At 44.9% G+C, this 20,946-nt stretch overlaps 1 protein-coding gene across 1 annotated transcript in view; it reads left to right on the top strand.

Moving 5' to 3' along the window:
• Positions 1–19,652, top strand: part of PIAS1 (protein inhibitor of activated STAT 1) — a 96,925-nt gene extending 77,273 nt beyond the window's left edge. Inside the window, exons 9-14 of the mRNA XM_040342238.1 lie at positions 515–675; positions 4,654–4,784; positions 9,161–9,341; positions 12,403–12,545; positions 15,346–15,383; positions 18,348–19,652. Coding sequence (XP_040198172.1) covers positions 515–675; positions 4,654–4,784; positions 9,161–9,341; positions 12,403–12,545; positions 15,346–15,383; positions 18,348–18,638 — 945 coding nt within the window. The 3' untranslated portion in view covers positions 18,639–19,652. The remainder of the gene's footprint in view (positions 1–514; positions 676–4,653; positions 4,785–9,160; positions 9,342–12,402; positions 12,546–15,345; positions 15,384–18,347) is intronic.
• Positions 19,653–20,946: the final 1,294 nt, after the last annotated feature.

Genomic DNA, 20,946 nt, shown 5'->3' with positions numbered 1-20,946 from the left:
GGGCCTGGAGCATTGACGGGGGACCCCCAGAAAAGGAGGGTTGGGGCTGCTGTCAAGTATAACATATTTGATATTTTAGTTTAAAAAGTGATTGATTTTTTTTTTAAGAGGAAGTAAACCCTGATGGGTTTTACTTCTTCTTTATTGACCTGCACAGGTAAAGCATAATGGGCTACTTTGCATCGCATAGTATGTATCGCTTACCTTAAACCAAAGCCTGCAATGTCACCGATGTCCCCTGTTGCAGGTAGCAGCCATTCTTCATCCCTCTTCCTTCTGGGGCCACGAACTCTGGGTCTCTGTGACTGGCCAGAGTCGCGTGACGTCGCTCCCGTGCACGAGCCTCCAGTCACAGCATGGCCTTTCTTTAGCAACGACACGATCACTGTTTCTAAAAAGCGCCTGCGGCATTGTCTATTTTTTGTTTGGGTTCTTCCCCCCCCCCCCCCCCCCATACTAAACTTTTTGTAATGCAAAGTATTGACTTTATTTTTTATTTTTATTTCCCCTTCAGCTTGGGAAGATGCGTCTGACTATCCCTTGCCGATCGCTTACCTGCTCCCATCTGCAGTGCTTTGATGCTACTTTGTATATCCAGATGAATGAAAAGAAGCCCACATGGGTGTGTCCTGTGTGTGATAAGAAGGCGCCGTATGAGCATTTAATAATAGATGGGTGAGTGGATATCATGTGATAGAAAAGGTTTACTCATCTTTTTTGACCTTGCACACATCCCCCCCTCCAGTGTTTTTTCATTTCTCAGTTAAGCCTTTATTCACTCAGGTGTATCTACGCATTCGAAGAGTTGTTGCCACCCGCACAGGCGTTCAATGCAGGTGGTTTATTGGGACACACAATCTCGCTGGTTCCAAATTGACAGCCACTTGGGTCCTGGAATGCAGACAGTGTGCCTTCGTGGGGGGGGTGCCTTCACCTGCATTGCTGTCAAATTGGGACCAGCGGCTGTGTCCATATCTCTGCTGCGTCTCCGTAGATGTGAATGCAAAGGACACCTGTGCAGATGAGGACTGTCCTTTACACAAGTGTATGTGTAATACACCCTTGTGAACGGGGGCCTTACTTTGCTGGTTGCTTTTGGGAACGACTAGTTGCTCGGCACCATGACAAACGCCAGACTGCAATGTATCTGTAAGAATTTGGGTAGTCCACATGTAATACTACACTACCACACCAGGCAGAGCAGCACTTTGTGTAATAGAACGCCTCACATGTCAGCTGTTGTGCGGTGTGTCATCTGACAATGGTCATGTCCAGAGGTTGGGGTCTGACTTTTAGGCTCGGTTTACACTGGCGCAATGCGGGAAGCCGTGCGATTCCTGTGCGTGTTTCCGTATCGCACCGGAATCGCAGGCAGTTTACACTGAGATCTGCGTGAGCCACTTGCCGGGTGTCAATGTAAAGGTAATAAACTGTGTAGAGCATGGATATGCAAATTGCGGACCTCCAGCTGTTGCAAAACTACAAGTCCCATCATGCCTCTGGGTGTCATGCTTGTGGCTGTCAGTCTTGCTATGCCTCATGGGACTTGTAGTTCTGCAACAGCTGGAGGTCCGCTAATTGCATATCCCTGATGTAGAGGATACTTGGGCGCTGCTATGTACTTGGATAAAAAAATTATGCGACTCCTGAAAACCTCTTAAAAAAAAAAAAAAATTTTTACTTACCAGAATTCCCCTGTTGCTATGTAGTGCTCCTAATCTACCACTTCCTGGTCCCCGACGCTCCTAGGTCACTTCCTCCCTCGCCTGTGCTCCTGGGAAATGATGACACATAATGTCTGTGGGCCGTACTGTGATCATAAATTACATTATTTTCTGGCTGGAAATGACGCGATTTGGGGCGGTTCACAGCGCCGATGTATGTTGCCATAACGGGGCGGGACTTTCCTTCGTCGCCGCCCATTGTTGCAACTTTACAATCGGTGCTACGGACGCCAGTGAATTGCACATGCGCGAGATGCATGCTGGTTACCCAGCATGCACCTCTTCAAAGCTTATCCAGGAAGAATTATCGATTGGGCTTCAGATGCCCACAATCATGATGGCAACAGGAGGGACACAATGGCGAGTGTGAAATTTATACCTTGTATACTTTATTTTTTAATAATGCTGGGATTAATAAAAAAAAATGTCGAACTCCACTTTAAGCATATAAAACAGTCATAACATTGTATATAGTGCATAATTGGTAAAAAAAATAAACAATACATAAAGTCAATGCAGGTGCTCAATGGATGGGTCAGTGTGTTTTTGTTTTTATTTAAATATGTATTTTTTTTTTTTTTTATTCTTTGCCCTGTTGGGGGGGCTTTGGTGAGATATCGGTGGTCTTAACAGACCTGACATCTCCCCTTTGAGACAGAGAAATGGGACTAGGGACACTGATTCCCCAGTCGCTTTCTCAGCTGCACTGGAAATGAATGGACAGGAGACAGAAGCTTCTCTCCATTCATAAACTGAAGCACAGTTTACGATGCTCAGTTCTGTGAATTGACAGTCGGTGATCACTGACGCTGTTCATTGGGAAAAGGTAGGAGCCGGATTTAGCGGCTCCTACCACCGCTTTCATCCTGACAGAGGGGGGAGAGCAGCGGCTCGGAGAATGGACACAGGGCATCGAGGGAGAGAGCAGAACGGATGGGGGAACTGGAGGAGGATACAGGGAAAGTCGGGTATCGGTAAAGTATCGGAGCATTTTCCCCGAGTACAAGTACACAGGGAAATGCTTGGTATCGGGACAACCCTACTTGAAATCATTGTACTTGCTTTAACCATGGTTACCTGTAAGGAAATGCATGCAGTCTCATTGCTTTGCACAAAAGATTGACAGGCAAGGATATTTCTGCTACTAAGATTGCACCTAAATCAAACATTTATCGGATCATCAAGAACTTCAAGGAGAGAGCGAGGCTGTTGTTGTTAAGAAGGCTTCAGGGCACCCAAGAAAGTCTAGCAAGCGCCAGGACCGTCTCCTAAATTTGATTCAGCTGCAGGATCGGGGCACCACCAGTGCAGAGCTTGCTCAGCAATGGCAGCAGACTGGTGTGAGGACATTGGAACGCACAGTGAGAAGAAGACTGTTGGAGGACGGCCTGGTGTCAAGAAGTGGAAGCAAATAAGCCACTTCTCTCCAGGATAAACATCAGGGACAGACTGATATTCTGCAAAGGTTGCAGGGATTGGAATGCTGAGGACTGGGGTAAAGTCACTTTCGCTGAACCCACTTTCTGATTGGGGCATCAGGGAAAAAGGCTTGTCCGGAGAAGAAAAGGTGAGCGCTATTGTAACAGTCAGGGGTTAACACCGTTTACGATCTTCCATTCCACCAACCACGACAGCTTATCCGACAATCCAGCAGATGGGACCCATTCCATTCCCCAGAATAAACGAGACCAGCTCTGTTCTCTGAGTCAAACGAATGAACACTTTTTTAATGGTACACTCAGCTTGTTATATACAGTTACAAGCATGTTACAGGGACAATGAAATATCTTAGGAGCAGACCTAATTAACACAATGGACAACAGACAGTAATCACAGCAGGACACTTAAACATCCCATAATAGGCAGCCAGACTGGCTACCAAGCTCCAATTAACAGTAGCAAACTTAATTAGCATCTCAACAGTCTATGTGAGACATTCTTATTGACCTGTTGGGGGTCAGATTAAACAACCTGTAATATTCCAAGATCCTGCAATACATGAATTATCATTAATGTCCCATCTCATGTAAACCGAGATATCCGTTCTCAGTCATCCAATGCCCAAAAGGGACATAGGATGACCCTAGAAACAAGAGTCATTGGTGAAGCTGGCACAGGAGTACCCCCCCATCCTTCAAAAGTCTCTGGGTCTCACGGGCCATTCTGTTACAGCTACCATCAGTCCTGTGTCATGCCAACTGAAACCATTCATGTGTGGGGTCTTCTTAGACAAGGGAGGTGGGGGGCTCACTCACAACTTTGCCTAAGAACTTTACCATGAATAAAGAAATGTACAAAAACCTCATCCAAGACCAGCTTCTCCCAACCATCCAAGAACAGTTTGGTGAGGAACAATGCCTTTTCCAGCCTGATGGAGCACCTTGTCATAAAGCAAAAGTGATCACTACGTGGCTTGGGGAACAAAATTATCAACATTTTGGGCCTATGGCCAGGTAACTCCCCAGACCTTAATCCCATTGAGGACTTGTGGTCAATCCTCAAGAGGCAGGTGAACAAAAAAACAAACACAAACTCCGAGCATTGACTATACAAGAATGGGCGGCCATCAGTCAGGATGTGGCCCAGAAGTTGACAGCATGCCTGGGGGAATTGTTGAGGCCTTGAAAAAAAGGGTCAACACTACAAATATTGTCTCTTTGCCTAAACTTCATGTCATTGTCAATAAAAGCCTTGGTCACTTATGAAATGTTTGTAATTATACTTCAGTATGCCATAGTAACATCTGACAAAAATCTAAAAATACGGAAAAAGCTGACTTTGTGAACATTTTGATAATATTTGTTTTGGTCTCAAAACTTGTGGTCACGGCTGTATATTTCTGTCTTGAAGAATGTTTCTCGGTCTCCGACTAGTTGAGTAAAAGAATAAATATAAAGAAGTGTAACTAGAATCTTATGCTCTTTTTCAGCCTCTTTATGGAAATTCTAAAGTGCTGTACAGACTGTGATGAAATCAAGTTCAAAGAAGATGGCTCCTGGTCACCTATGCGGTCAAAGAAAGATGTGCAGGACGTAAACAGCTCGTGTAATGGAGTGGACAGTGAGTAGAATTCACACTCGGGCTGTGTATGCCATGGGACTTGTAGCAGATGGTCTTCCTTCTTATTGCACAGCTGTCATTGTACTATCTTTACTATTCCTAAAACATGTGCATGCTTGTTTAACCACTTGTGTCCCCCCCAAGTCTTTCTTCCTAAATCCCCTCGAACCCCAGAGTCCTTTTCCGTTTCGGCGAGGTCTGCTTCATATGTGCCTTTAAGGTTTTGTTGTCTATCCTAACATCTTGTACTCTCCAACCCCCCCCCCCCTTTTTTTCCCGGGACAGATGGGGCCTTAATGTGGTGGCAGATTTGGATGCGTAAATCAGGGATATGCAATTAGCAGACCTCCAGATGTTGCAAAACTACAAGTCCCATCATGCCTCTGGGTGTCTTGCTTGTGGCTGTCAGAGTATTTCTATGCCTCCTGGGAAGTGTAGTTCTGCAACAGCTGGAGGTCCGCTAATTGCATATCCCTGGCGTAAATGTTCTTTTTATTCCCAATGGGGAAAAAAAAAATGGTAAAAACGAAATGCTTTTCCTGTATTTTATATTTTTTTCTGCCCAAGGCAACATTTATGTAATCAGCACCCCCCCCCCCCCCAATTTATTTATTGCAGAATATAATCAACAAAGTCCACTGATGAGTATATAAGTTTTATTTTGAGAGAGCTTGATTTCCCTCACAGCACAAAATTGAGATGCACACTAAAAAGGTTTGTCTAAACTATTGGTGCAACGTTAAAGTGTTACTAAACCCAGGAACTGGCAGTCACTAGATCTGGTCTCTCCCCCCCCAGGAGCCTCGGCCGTCACTAGATCTGGTCTCTCCCCCCCAGGAGCCTCGGCCGTCACTAGATCTGGTCTCTCCCCCCCAGGAGCCTCGGCCGTCACTAGATCTGGTCTCTCCCCCCCCAGGAGCCTCGGTAGTCACTAGATCTGCTCTCTCTCCCCCACCCCCCCCCCAGGAGCCTTGGCAGTCACTAGATCTGGTCTCACCCCCCCCCCCCCCCCCAGGAGCCTTGGCAGTCACTAGATCTGGTCTCACCCCACCCCAGGAGCCTCTGCAGACCCCAGCTGTAGAGTGTGCATAGAGCTGGGGTGGGCTCTCTTCCTGCCTCCATCAGTGCAAGTCATCAGAGTCTGGGATGGAAACCTGGAGCAGCATTCAAAGCTATGGTCACACTGAAAAGTCGCCATTGTGCCATGTTAACCCGAGTCAATCTTAAGTGTTCTAAACCCACAACAGTAAAATCGGTCTGTATATGCAATAAAGCATGCTTGTTATACACACTGTAGAACCTAAGAGGTTAATCCTCTGCATGGTATTAAAAGGCTGTTTGATCAGGTAAACTTTTTTTTTTTGCGAATGAAAAGAGTCGGTGATCACTGACTGTCCATTCATATAACTGAAACATCGTAACCTGTGATTACAATGTCTCAGTTTATGAATGGAGAGGAGCCGCTGTCTTCTCTTCCTTCATTTTCAGTGCAGCTGAGAAAGGGACTGGGGGAATCTCTTTCCCTTTCTGTCTCAAAGGGGAGATGTTGGCGCTCTGTTAAGACCCCTGATATCTCACCAAAGCCCCCCAACATGGCTGATTAAAAATAAATAATAAAAAGATGAATTGGGAAAAAATAATTAACATTTTAATAAACGCACTGACACGTTCCCCCCCCAAAAGAAAGCATTGTAAAAATAATAAATTGTAAAAAAATAATCACATGACATTAAAAAAAAAATAATCGATATTGGCGAGTGCTTTTAAAAAAAAAAGTAAGTATCGGTACTTGTACTCTTAAAGTCTTTAAAGTGGTATCGCGACAACCCTAATATCATCCCATGCTAAGAGGCTTCTTCGCATCCTGTACTATGTGAAAAAAATAACTATTTTTATTGTCCTGGAAAGGATCACAGATGCCTCCTAAAATTGACCTAATGATTCTCTTTACCTATTTTATATAAACTCACGTTTGAGGCTCGAAAGAACCAAAACCTTTCAAAAAAATATGGGGCAGATGGTTGGCTAGCCCTCTAACCCTTACCCCAGGGTAGATGCACTATACTATTCCTAATCATGCCATGCACCTCATCATGTTAACTCCTCTAGTTGCCTCATAAATCTGGCGCATTGTATGTTGGTTATTTCTTGTGATCTTTTTCATTTAAAAAATCGCATGCTACATGTACCATATAAGCCGAGTTTTTCAGCACATTTTTTTTTGTGTGCTGAAAATGCCCCCCTCAGTTTATACTCGAGTCACCTTTTTTGCGCCTGATCTCCCGGGTTTGGGGACCTTGTACCGACTGGCCGTAGCTCCCATGGACCTCAAACTTGGCACACAATATAGCCCCTGTGATACATTTGCCTATATGTCTCAGTTTACTGCTCCCTGCTAGCCAGGTTATTGATGTGCTAATGTCCCCTCACTATTTCTAAAGGTTAATTGATCTATTGTGTTGTGTGAAGGAGAGCTGGGTTTAAGTGGCTTGGGTTAATTATTCTGATTGCTTCATTGTGGTAATTATCTCTCTATATGCGGGGTCGAGCGGTCTGGTTGATGTATTCAGTACAGCTAGTGCTCAGCGTCATTGATGTCATTGTCTAAAGAAAATGTGTTTTCAGCATCGGCCCCGTCGTGTCTGCCTATAATCTGTATGGAAGCCCCAGTGTGAGGGGGGCGGAGATTTGTCATTGTAACAGTTTTGGAAATGACATATAAGCTGTGTGTTATAACATTAAAGTCTGTGTTGTTCAAGCAGTAAGCTGGTCTCATGTGTGGCTTTCTGGGCGATTCCAGGGATATCCCTCCTCGTGGAATATTGGGGTGATTGTCGTTATGGGAAGAAGGGAACGTTGACGGGGATATCATACCGATACCGTCACAGCCCCTTTCTCTACAAGTGTGCAAAGTTTGTTGTCCGGGGGACCTACAGCTGGGGAGCACCGATTGACCACTGGGCACTTAAACCCCCTTAATAACCAGACCAATTTTCATCTTTCGGTGCTCTCACATTTTGAATGACAATTACTCATACAACACTGTACCCAAATGACATTTTTGTTTTTTTTTCCCCCACAAATTGAGCTTTCTTTTGGTGATATTTAATCACTGTTTGTTTTTTTATCTTTTGTGCTATAAAAGAAAAAAGACTGAAAATTCTGTAAAAAAAAAAAAAAAAAAAAAAAAAAAAAAAAATGATTTTTCTTTGTTTCTGTTAATTTTTTTTTTGCAAATTTTGTAATTTTTCTTCATAAATTTTGGCCAAAATTTATACTGCTACATATCTTTGGTAAAAATAAGTACAAATTGGTGAATATTATTTGGTCTTTGTGAAAAGTTATAGTGTCCACAAGCTATGGTGCCAATATCTGAAAATTGCGCAGGGGGTATTGCAGAGTATTTCGCAGGGGGTATTGCAGGATCTGTGACTGCAATAGTCACAGATCCAGCCCACAGCGCTACTGACACCCGCTCTCTTCTCACACTGTACCGATCGGTACAGAGAGTGGAACCGGCATCAAATGACGCCGGTTTGTTTACATGTGATCGCTCCGTCATTGGACGGAGCGATCACGTGGTAAACAGCTGCTATCGGCGGCAATTTACCGCGATCCATGATGCGCAGGGTCCTCTGAATCCAGGGGTCACGGACACTCCCGTGTGCGCGCCCCAGGGGGCGCACGATTCTGGGAAGGACGTCCTCCCAGAGTTAAGCAACCGCCTTGTAGCCGTAATTCGGCTATGAGGCGGTGATTAAGTGGTTAAAAAAAGTCAGGCACGCCTTCAAGCATAGACTCCCATGTTAAATGGTCATTTCTCTTGTAACTTTGGAGACCTGGTGCCGGCCGTAGGTCCCCTGGACCTGAAACCTTCTGCTTCTTTTTTTTTTTTTTTTTTTTTTTTCAAAGCCGGGCACCGCTTCCATAGACTCCCCATGTTAAACGTAAGTCTAGTCATGGGCACAGTGAGGCATGGGCACAGTGAGGCATGCAGATGGACACCCTGGGCTTATACTCGAGTCAATACGTTTTCCCAGTTTTTTGCGGTAAAATTAGGGTCGGCCTATACTCTAGTATATACGGTAAGTTGAAATCTGTTTATTGAATGTTCAAGTGTATTACTTGTATATGCACTATTATAAGTCTTTTTTTTGCATGTTGGTTCTTAAAACTTTTTTTTTTAAGATGTATCTATTTGGTGACAGGTGCTTTTGATTGGCATTCAGAGTGCTTTGAAAAAGCGTGTCCAATGCCACATTTTTGAAGCAAGTGTAAACGAGCCCTAATACCGATTTCTAAGGTTTTGAAACGTTTTAGTGTTTCTCTGCCTGTTGGCAGGAATGGTTTTACCCATGTGCATGTCATATTTTCAGATGGGTGCATCAGCAGTACGGTGGAGCATCAGGTGTCCTCGCACCATCAATCCAACAAAAATAAGAGAGTGGAGGTGATTGACCTGACGGTGGACAGCTCTTCGGAAGAGGAGGAGGAAGAGCCCTGTGCTAAAAGGAGTTGTCCGTCGATAACCCCTGCTTCACCTCTCAGCAACAAGAGGTAAGTTCGTACCAAAGTGACTCCAAACTGGACGACGTGTACCGGCAATGCTTACAGTGCATCCGGGAAAGTATTCAGTGCTTCACTTTTTCCACATTTTATGTTACAGCCTTATTCCATAATGGTTTAAATTCATTGTTTTCCTCAAAATTCTACAAACAATCCCCCATAATGACGACGTGAAAGGTTTGTTTTGAAATTTTTGCATATTTATTAAAAATAAAAACCAAGCCCTGTTGTAAGGGATGGGTCATCTCGGAATCTTTGATCTCTTGATTCTGAATTGTGTGGTTCCCTGGCTTTTCAAGGAACAAGTCGCCAACCTTTTACATGCCCTTATTGGCGCTATCTCCATGTCTTTGACAGAGCATGTTATACACACGCAATATCGGCTAAATTATGTTTTAGCCCCCATTCACACCTAGGCGTTTTGTCGCCTGTAGTGTGACGCCGCAGCAGCCCCGAGACGCTGGAGGGATGAAAACACATTGCCCTCTATAGAGATGGTTCACATCTCCACGCCGTACGCCTGCCGCCTGAAAAAAAGTCCCGGACCTTTTTTTCAGGCGGCTTTTGGTGTTCGGCATAGGAGATGTGAACCATCTCCATAGAGGGGGTGAGGCTGCATTCACAATCACAGCGTTTTGTTGCCGCAAATCGTGGTACCAAACGCCGCAATTTGTCGCCACAATTGGTGGGACAAAACGCTGCGATTTTGTACGCCGCCTTAATACCTCCTGTGCGAGGCAACCCAGACTTTCCTCCTGATCCTTCCAAGAACTTCTTGGGGCTGAATGGCCTTATGCGGAGATGTTGGCCAAACATTTCTTCCATAGAGGTCGATCAATGCGGTGCACTGAGCTTGCCGAGCTATCTAAAGCCTCGTACACACCATCGGATTTTCTTCAGACAAAGTGTAGGCAGGAGTTGACAATATCCGGGCGCCAGGTCGCAACGGAGATGACCAAGAACCCGATGGTCAATCTGACAGAGCTCCAGTGTTTCTCTGTGGAGAACCTTCCTAAAGAACAATCATCTCTGCAGCACTCCTAATCAGGCCTGTATGGGGAAGTGGCCAGATGGAAGCCACTCCTTCGGTAAGGCACATGACAGCCCTCCTGGAGTTTGCCACAAAAAAAAGCACCCTGAAGAACTATCAAACCATGAGAAACAAAATTCTCTGGTCTGATTAAACAAAAATGTAATTCCTTGGCCTGAATCTAAGCGTCATGTCTGGAGGAAACCAGGCACCGCCCATCACCTGGCCAATACCATCCCTACTGTAAAGCATGGTGGTGGCAGCGTCCTGCTGTAGGGGATGTTTTTCAGAGGCAGGAACTGGGAGGCTAGTCGGGATGGAGAGAAAGATGAATGCAGCAATGTAAAGAGACATCCTTGATGAAAACCTTCTCCAGAGCGCTCTGGACCTCAGACTGGGGGTTCATCTTTCAACAGGACAACGACCCGACCCTTAGCACACAGCCAAGATAAAGGAGTGGCTACAGGACAACTCTGGGAATGTCCTTGAGTGGCCCAGACTTGAACCCGATTGAACATCTCTGGAGAGATCTGAAAATGTCTGTGCACCGACGCCCCCCATCCAACCTGATGGAGCTTGAGAGGTCCTGCAAAGAAGAACGGGAGAAACTGCCCAAAAATAGGAGTGCCAAGCTTGTAGCATCATACTCAGAAATACTGGAGAGTGGAATTGGTGCCAAAGGAGCTTCACCAAAATATTGAGCAAAGGCTGTGATACTTGTGTACAGGGGAGGAGCCTGTGGTACTTGTGTACAGGGGAGGAGCCTGTGGTACTTGTGTACAGGGGAGGAGCCTGTGGTACTTGTGTACAGGGGAGGAGCCTGTGGTACTTGTGTACAGGGGAGGAGCCGGTGGTGCTTGTGTGCAGGGGAGGAGCCGGTGGTGCTTGTGTGCAGGGGAGGAGCCGGTGGTGCTTGTGTGCAGGGGAGGAGCCGGTGGTGCTTGTGTGCAGGGGAGGAGCCGGTGGTGCTTGTGTGCAGGGGAGGAGCCGGTGGTGCTTGTGTGCAGGGGAGGAGCCGGTGGTGCTTGTGTGCAGGGGAGGAGCCGGTGGTGCTTGTGTGCAGGGGAGGAGCCGGTGGTGCTTGTGTGCAGGGGAGGAGCCGGTGGTGCTTGTGTGCAGGGGAGGAGCCGGTGGTGCTTGTGTGCAGGGGAGGAGCCGGTGGTGCTTGTGTGCAGGGGATGAGCCGGTGGTGCTTGTGTGCAGGGGAGGAGCCGGTGGTGCTTGTGTGCAGGGGAGGAGCCGGTGGTGCTTGTGTGCAGGGGAGGAGCCGGTGGTGCTTGTGTGCAGGGGAGGAGCCGGTGGTGCTTGTGTGCAGGGGAGGAGCCGGTGGTGCTTGTGTGCAGGGGAGGAGCCGGTGGTGCTTGTGTACATGGGATTTTATACATTTATTTTTAATAAATTTGCCAAGCTTTCAAACAAACGTCTTTCACATTGTCCTTATGGGGTATTGTTTGTAGAATAAAAAAAAATACATTTAATCCATTTTGGAATAAGGCTGTAACAAAATGTGGAAAAAGTGAAGAGCTGTGAAATACTTTCCGGATGAACCGTAAGTAGAGTCCTTTGTGTTCCTGCAAGTACATGTTCATCTTCCAATTAATCCCTGTGAAGTCTGTTGGATCGCGGCGTCCACAATGTCTCCTAAATTGAGATCCTGTTACTCCAATTTCAAATGCCGGTACCTCTATTGCCATTTAGGTTTGACGGCTGAATGAGGAATGCAGAACTTAACCTTTCGCCAGTCGTGTACAATTTGAAGTACAGGATCCAACAGCGGCGCGTCGCAGGGATCAAATTGAAGACTAGCACCTGTACACTAGGCCAGGTCACGTTCACAGTAAAGTGCATTTGCAGTGTTCTCACCTGTTTCTTAGCTGTCTTTGTAGGGACATTGAGAGGTTCACATTTCACCTGCATTGCCATCTGCTGATGAAATCTGGTATAACGGCACAAAAATGACAGACAAATGTGAACATCAGAAGCTATTGGTGACTTTTTATTTTTTCTATTTTTTTCTTCTAGCATGATGACTCTGCCACACCAGGGTTCTCCTATATCTCGAACTCCCAGTTTGCCAGCTGTGGATTCAACATATATGAACTCCCCACTGATCCAGGACTACAGGCATCCCTTCCATATGACGCCGATGCCGTATGACCAGCTAGGTAGGAGTCAGTCTGTCTTTCACTTTAAAAGAGAAGTGTGTTTTTTGTGTGTGTTTTTTGTGTGTTTTTTGTGTGGTTTTTTTGGTGTGTGTGTGTGTGTGTGTTTGTTTTTTTGGTGTGTGTGTGTGTGTGTGTGTGTGTGTGTGTTTGTTTTTTTGGTGTGTGTGTGTTTGTGTTTGTTTTTTTGTAAATCATACTTGCCTATGTGGATGTAGCATTGGTCCCCTGCCGGCTCAAAGACTGCAGATTGCTCGGTCTTTGGCTCGCTCGTGAGTGAGCAGGTGACCGTCAATTACTGGCTCTCTGCTCTGCCCCACCACCCCCTGCACCCACTGGAAGATGGTGGGAGTGGCTCGCCCGGGCTCTCGGCGTCTCACTGGGAGGCTGTGGCAGGTGGCTGTCCAGACTTGTGGACTTTATTGTCGCAATCTTTCCCCAGCCTGGATCAGCTCTGTGAGGTCAGCGGGCCACAGGCGTGCACAATGAACCTTTTGGCTGTACTTCTTCTTTAACCACTTGCCGACCTCCTCATGTAGATATACGTCAGCAGAAATGGCACGGACAGGCACATCAACGTACCTGTACGTGCTCGACGGCGCGGCTATTCGTTTATAGCCGCTCCGTCGCGATCGCTCCCCGGAGCTGAAGAACGGGGAGAGCCGTATGTAAACACGGCTTCCCCGTGCTTCACTATGGCGGCGCATCGATCGAGTGATCCCTTTTATAGGGGAGACTCGATCGATGATGTCAGTCCTACAGCCACACCCCCCTACAGTAGTAAACACACACTAAGTGAACACTAAATGTTACAGCGCCCCCTGTGTTTAACTCCCAAACTGCAACTGTCATTTTCACAATAAAGAAGGCAATTTAAATGCATTTTTTGCTGTGAAAATGACAATGGTCCCAAAACTGTGTCAAAATTGGCCGAAGTGTCCGCCATAATGTCGCAGTCACGAAAAAAATCGCTGATCGCCGCCATTAGTAGTAAAAAAATAAATAAAAATAAAAATGCAATAAAACTATCCCCTATTTTGTAAACGCTATAAATTTTGCGCAAACCAACCGATAAACGATTATTGCGATTTTTTTTTTTTTTATTTATTTTTTTTTTACCAAAAATAGGTAGAAGAATACGTATCGGCCTAAACTGAGGGGGGAAAAAATGTATATATGTTTTTGGGGGATATTTATTATAGCAAAAAGTAAAAAATATTGCATTTTTTTCAAAATTGTCGCTCTATTTTTGTTTATAGCGCAAAAAATAAAAACCGCAGGTCATCAAATACCACCAAAAGAAAGCTCTATTTGTTGGGGGAAAAGGACGCCAATTTTGTTTGGGAGCCACGTCGCACGACCGCGCAATTGTCTGTTAAAGCGACGCAGTCCCGAACTGTAAAAACCCCTTGGGTCTTTTAGGCTGCATATTGGTCCGGGGCTTAAGTGGTTAATGAGCAGTACATTCTGGGCAAAGTAATGGGTTCTTTATCCCCCAGCCCTCCTTGGGTCCCTTGTAACCTAATGGTATCCAGAGCATTGTGCATCTTCCTAAAGGGGGGGGGGGGGGGGGGGGTTTGTCACCTGTTTCTCATAATTGGGTGTTTTTTTGTTGGGGTCACCTGACAGCCAATGGGAGTGACACAGGAACTGCAGGAAGGCAACTATGGTATGTTTAATACAAACTTGAAAACATAGGTCTTCCATGAAGTACAGTGCTAGTCTTTGCCTCCCAAAAAAAAAGGTTTTGATTAAATCCTAAAAACCCAATCGGATCAAGGAAATGACAAGTGAAACTAAACTCATAATAATGTGCCTGGTGCATATAAAAGTACCAAACAATTCCGTACGTCCTGCTCATAATCTATAGATTATATCATCAAAGTAGTTCACAAAACCTTATGTGCAAAAATCTTATGTACAAAATAGCCAGCGACTCTTCTGTAGAAGACAAATCTATAACTGTGGTGATCCCTCAACTGCTTGAATAAAACTCTGCCAGAGGTGTAAACCAATAATAAGCGGCTCCAATCCCCATGATTGGTGATGGTATTATGTAGGGGGGGGGGCTCCAAATATTATTCCCCTAATTAAAAGCATCTTTATTCAATGTATAAAAATCACAAAGAATCGGCAGAACATGGGCACATCAGCTGGTTATTCAAGCACTGGTGGAGGCTGTGTAATACACCCGGCATACATAGAGCAGAAAATCTTCATCAGCTGTGGGCTGCTTGGCTACCTGCTGCTTGTGTGATACAGTACCACTCTGCTGACAGCACCAGGCTCCGCCCCTGCGTGGTTTGTCCAAGTAGACGGTCGAGGGGGGGTTATGTTTAATGTTCATTCTGTAAAGTGAACCGGTTTTCACTTTTCTGGGTGTGTGATTGGAACGGGACCACCAAGTGCCTTGCATCCCTTGGAAGATTTACCACTTGCCAACCAGGCCATAGTCAAGACGTCCTCACTTGACATTTGAATACCGGGGTTATGGCTGCAGCAATATGCTATAACCCCCGGTATTTTTTTTTTTTTTTTTAGCAGCCAGCGATTCTCTAACCAGAGTGGTCCGATTTACCACTGGATCACTATTTTTTTATTTTTTTCACACTTTTTTTTAAAGTGTGAAAACAAGTAAATTAAAAAAATGTAAGGTACCCCTAAACCCCCTTGCTCTATACTATACTTTTTTTTTTTTTTTTTTTTTTTACTTTTAAATGTGCATACATTTTACAATATTTTTTATTTTACTTTTTAAGCATTGTTTAATTCAATTTTTTTTTTTTTCCCATCCCTTCACCAGGATTGGACTTCTTTCAGTTTATGTCTGGAGACAACCAAGTGAGTATAATTGCCTTGATGTGTTCCATCTCCTGTTTGTATTATGTGGTTTCTTTAAGGGGAAACGGGAGAACCTATTATAGGGTTGCCTATAAGATTGGAGAGAGAAGCTGTTCTTCTCCCCTGGGGGACTTACACCATCTTTTTCAGTCTGCTTTGTGTGTGTGTGTGTGTGTGTGTGTGTGGGAAGAACATCCTAGTTGTCTGGTCCAAGTCTTGCCTAGCTTGCCATGCCATTCACAGCTGCTCCAGGTTTGATGAATTTCCCCCATTAAAGCGTTTGTAAGAGCCCATTCACACAGGGGCAACACTATTTCCAGCACGACTTTGGGAGGCAACTTGGACACGACTTGAGTATTTATGTTACCTCCAGGACAGTACAAGGCAACTTCAAGTCGCCTCCAGGACAGGAGGCTTTCCAGTGGCCAATCAAACAAGAATCAGTTCTGTGGAAGGGAGGGCGGGTCACCAGATGTTTTTTCACCTTAATGCATAGATTGCAATGAGGCCACACCCACAACGCTTTTCACTCCACCCCCAAGCTTAAAGGGCTTGTCTTCGTGTTTTTTTTTCACCTTTAATACATCCTATGCATTAAGATGGGGGGGGGGGGGATCTTGTAGTGTATGGCCCCCCTGTAATACATCAAGATGGGGGGGAAAAAAAACCTTGCAGTGTCTGGCCCCCCTGTTTTACTTGAGCCCCAAATTTCTGTGGGTGCGATCCAACCATCGCTCTCTCCACGGGTTCTTGGCTCTTCATTGGATAGATTGATAGCGGCGCAGCGATTGTCTCCTGCTGCTGTCAATCAAATCCAATGACGCAGGGCGGCTATGGATGCATAATGCTGGATACGGGAGCCCGTCTGCATTTAACCCCCCCCCCCTTGGGAGAGTGCGTCCTAGTGGGGGTTATCTGATGTGGGCAGGAGACGAGAGAGCTTCCGTGGGAACACAGAAGAGGACGTTCGGGGCCACTCTGTGCAAAACGAGCCGTCCAGTGGAGGCAAGTTTTTTTTACCGAACCTATAGTATCACTTTAAGCTCCGGGGGGTGAAGTCAAATGCGTTATTAAATTAATAATTACAGAAAAAAATTATAAAAAACTAAATAATGCAGCTGCTATCTAAGTGATACCAAATCAAAAATAAAGACAGTGAAAAATTATATAGATGCGCTAATATTAACTTATAAGGTGTAAAACGTACAAAATTGTTCAGGGAGAAACAAATCTCCATGCAAAACCAATAAGCTGTGGGACAAATGTGAAACTAAATACACATCAATCATGTGGCATGTCCTCAAACATGTGCACAGTGATCAACCAATAAGTCCCATTGAGGAAAAAACATACGATGCCTTCCTTCACTCAGAATGCAGATCCCAGCGCTTCAACTGCTGCAGTCTGGTGAGCGGGCACTCAGTGGCAGATATGTATAAGAAAAGAAAGACAAGACCTCATTGCGCAATAAACAAAATCAAGTGGATAAAATGATCCAATACATCAGCAAGTGCACTCGCGAATCCCCTCTTGTGTTAAGCATGAAACGCCGCTCAGTGTGCAGTCTCCTCAGTCGGATCCGATGGTCTCGGATTCGATCGTCCTGTCACTGTAGGCTCCTCCCTACGCGTTACGTCACGGACACGTGACTTAATCATGGGTTACTACGTGATTGAGGATAGCCTGTGCTTAAATAGCCACCTCGCTGTCAGCGTGAGCAACAGAGGGAAAAAACAAACATCATTGGGGCAACAAGACTTCTACACATAGCGGACTCTATGTTTGCACAATGCAGATACATGGACATACATGAAGTTTATTACATATAATTTATAAAAGACCATTAAAATATTAAGTTAAAAAACGAATTGCTGAATGAAGCCCTCTAGTGGCTAAGTACCAAACTAATCATAAGGTACCATAACAAAACATACCTATTCGGTGTTATCTAAACAAGAAATATGTTTTTAAATTGTTAAAATTAATATATATACATATACATCTGCACTGAGAATATGTAAAAGCATCAATTAATAATACATACATATGTCAAAAAATAGATTAAGAATTGATTAAAAATTTATTAATTAATTAGACCCAAGAAAAAAGATTAAAAATCAGAAATGAAACAATTTAAATCAAATTCAATGTTCAGACCATTAGGGGATAGAGTCCGCATCTCATGTATCCAACGAGACTCGGATTTACCAAGTTCCCTTATTTTGTGACTGCCTCTCCAGTGTGGAGTGTATTTGGCAATGGCCCAAAATTTAATTTCCTTAGGGTTATTGTGATGGCACAAATCAAAGTGTCGCGACACATTGTGTTTTGGGAAGGCTTTCTGTATATTTTGGACATGCTCCCTGATGCGCTTCCACATAGGCCGCTTGGTGCGTCCAACATACTGAAGCGAGCAGGAGCACTCCAAAACATAAACTACCCCCTCAGTCCTACAAGTAATGAGGTCCTTTATGTCATATTCTTTCTTCGTTGCTGTAGATATAAATTTGGAACATTTTTGTCCATTAAAATTAGTTTGTTTGCACGCAAAGCACCGTTTACACGGGAAGAACCCTTTTCCCTGATAGAAGGTGAGTAGGTTATTTCTCACCGGGGGGGTCAGGAACGTTTTTTGCTACCAGATCCCTTAATGTTGGAGCTCTTCTATAAACCACCCTTGGGTAACTGGGTAGAATTCCCTGCAACTGCCTATCCGTTGGTGTGAGCGTGTCCTGGTTGGTGCTCAGGCTTGTAAAGTGCGACTTTTAGGACTTCCTTTGCCTACTGAATGTATTGAGCTGTGATGAGCGCTGTCCTTGTAGGTTGTCCTAGCAGTTCGTCATACAAGAGGACCTGGTATGAGCGGCACCTGTAATATTTTGTTGTGGGTCATAAATTACATTTTATTTATTTTTTTGCTTTGTGTGCTTTCACCCCTATTAATGTGTCTGTTCGTTCCTTCAGCATTACAACACATCTCTCCTGGCCGCTGCTGCCGCCGCCGCTTCCGAAGAGCCGGATCTCCTTCACTCGTCGCGATTCTTCCCGTACACCACCTCCTCGCAAATCTTCCTGGACCAGCTAAGCGCGGGGGCGAGCACCAATCTACCTGCGACCAACGGAAGCAACAGTGGCAGCAACAGCAGTTTAATATCTTCGAACAGCCTCCGCGACAGCCACAACGCAGCCAACCGGGGGCCAGCGGACAGCTCTTCTCTGTACGGCATAATCCCAGATGTTATCTCTTTGGACTGATCCCCACAGATGAGGAACACTTTGGGGAGGGAATTTGGACCCTCCGCTTGTCACCCTATTCCTTTATTTTATTCTTCTTTTTTTTTTTTTTTTTTTTATGAAACGTTTAACAAAGAGACATGTACAGAGAACAGAACTATATTTTCAGTTTTACTTTTGTATATAAACCGTAAACTTTACTCGTCCCCCCCCTAACAAAAACTGAGACGTGAACCCACCTCTTCCCTCTGCACTTTTTTTTTCCTTTTTTTTTTTTCTCCAACTTGATCCTGGAGACTGACTCTTGTTCTGGAGACCTCCCCCCTCCCCACCCCCAACCAGTTGGTTGGTCTGTTTTTCTGGCTTCTGAGCATTACCCATTACTGAACCCTTTAGAGCAGACACAGTATTGGTTTGGTTTATTCACCCCTCCCTCCCCTGCTGGTCACATGCTTATGTCAATCAGTTTTTCCTCGGTCTCCATTCCTGAACCTACACAGCAATGAAGCGCCTCCTCCTTTTTTTTTTTTTTTTTGTCTGATTTTTCATTTCCTGCACTTTTTAAAAAGTATTTATTGGATCTTGTGGAAGTCTTCACCAGTACACATGGGAATCCTGACATTGCTCTTCTAGGTGGTGCTCGGAGAAGATCGGGGTGGGTTGGTTGGCATCTTATTTGTTGTTGTTTTTTTTTTGCTGCCAAATGAACATTTCAACAAAAACAAAGCACTTCTGTTCCCATCAGCACTGAAAGCTAAGTTACTGAAAAGGCTGTAAGTTTTTTTTTTTTTTTTTTTTTTTTTTTACTTTTCTGGCCCAGCGGTGAGCCGACTACAATTTCTGAGACTAGGGTTGGTAGTGACACAGAGCTAACACTCTTCCATTGCATGGTCTGGTGACAATTTTTAGGATAAGAACAATCCGTATAGAAAAGTCAGAGTCCACCACGTCAGTTGGCTTAAACCAGGGGGTCTTCAAACTACGGCCCTCCAGTTGTTTAGGAAATACAATTCCCATCATGCCTAGTCATGTCTGTGTTTTACAATGCCTCATGGGATGTGTAGTTCCGCAACAGCTGGAGGGCTGCAGTTTTGAGGATCCCTGGCTTAAACTGATAACCTGTAATGCATAGTCTTATAGAGCAGTGGTCATCAACCATGTCTTCAGGGCCCATGAACAGGCCAGGTTTTATGTATTACCTTGGGGGAAGATGCAGACTAGAATACTGCAGTCCCATAGCGGCAAATGATATCACCTGTGATGTATTTTAGTTATCTTGCAAACCTGGCCTGTTAGTGGGCCCTGAAGACAGGGTTGATGATCACTGTTATAGAGATCTTTCTTTTTTTTTCCTCTTTTCAGTGAACTATATTTTAGGGTTGTACCAATACTGTTGTTTTTATTTTATTTTTCTCTTTCGTTCATAGACGGACACAGCCTTCATTGACCTTAGGGTTATGCTTCTTCCTACCAGGAGAAAATCTCCTGGTAGGAAGAAGAATAACCCTAAGGTCAATGAAGGCTGTGTCCGTCTATGAACGAAAGAGATGGATTTTACGGTGAGTACAAAAATCCTTTTTTTTTCCCGGTACCAATACCTGGTGCAAATGGAGTCCATACACAATGAATGTGCTCAAATCGCACTGCAAATACCATGTGATTTTTTTTATTTTTTTTTAAACAGCAATGTGATTCCTGTCTGAATTGCATGCGGTTTCCCACACTGCTCCTGTGTGAAGTCGGATGGGAGCAAACGCACACAACTCTTGCACATTAGTGTGGTCTGTTGTTCGAGGGATGGTGTCTCCAGCTTTGCTGCCCTCCAGGAGAGGTGGTGCCGTAATGGTCAAAAGTCGCACATCACAACAAAAGCCTGTGAGGTGTATGATGGCCTCAGCCTGGGCTCCCAACAAGGCCACGCCCACACCGCTTTTCACTCCACCCTCAAGTTTAAAGCGGGGGTTCACCCTAAAAAAAAAAATTCTAACATTACATTGAGGTCACTTCCGACATTGACAGTATGCTGATCTTTTTTTTTTTTTTGCCGTACATACCGTTGTTCCCCCCCCGGCTTCCGGGTAGAGAATCCCGCGGGAGTGGGCGTGCCTATGCACAGGCTAAGTGATTTGACGTATGACAAAAGCTTCCCCCTCGGCGCATACAGCCGCGTCACGAGTTGCCGAACGTCTGTGCGCAGGCGCCATATAGAGGCGACTCGCCCAATGCTCAGTTTGGTCTCTATTGCGGGAGAGAACATTTCCTTGTGCTGAGCTAGCTCCGGTCACATGATATTGACATCACACATGTGGGCGTGTATACAGTTCCTAAA

Source organism: Rana temporaria, chromosome 3 (genome assembly GCF_905171775.1).
Source record: "Rana temporaria chromosome 3, aRanTem1.1, whole genome shotgun sequence".
NCBI classification, from domain to species: Eukaryota; Metazoa; Chordata; class Amphibia; order Anura; family Ranidae; genus Rana; species Rana temporaria.
Note: the sequence above shows the minus strand (reverse complement) of the source record. Positions and strands in the feature narration are given on the sequence as shown.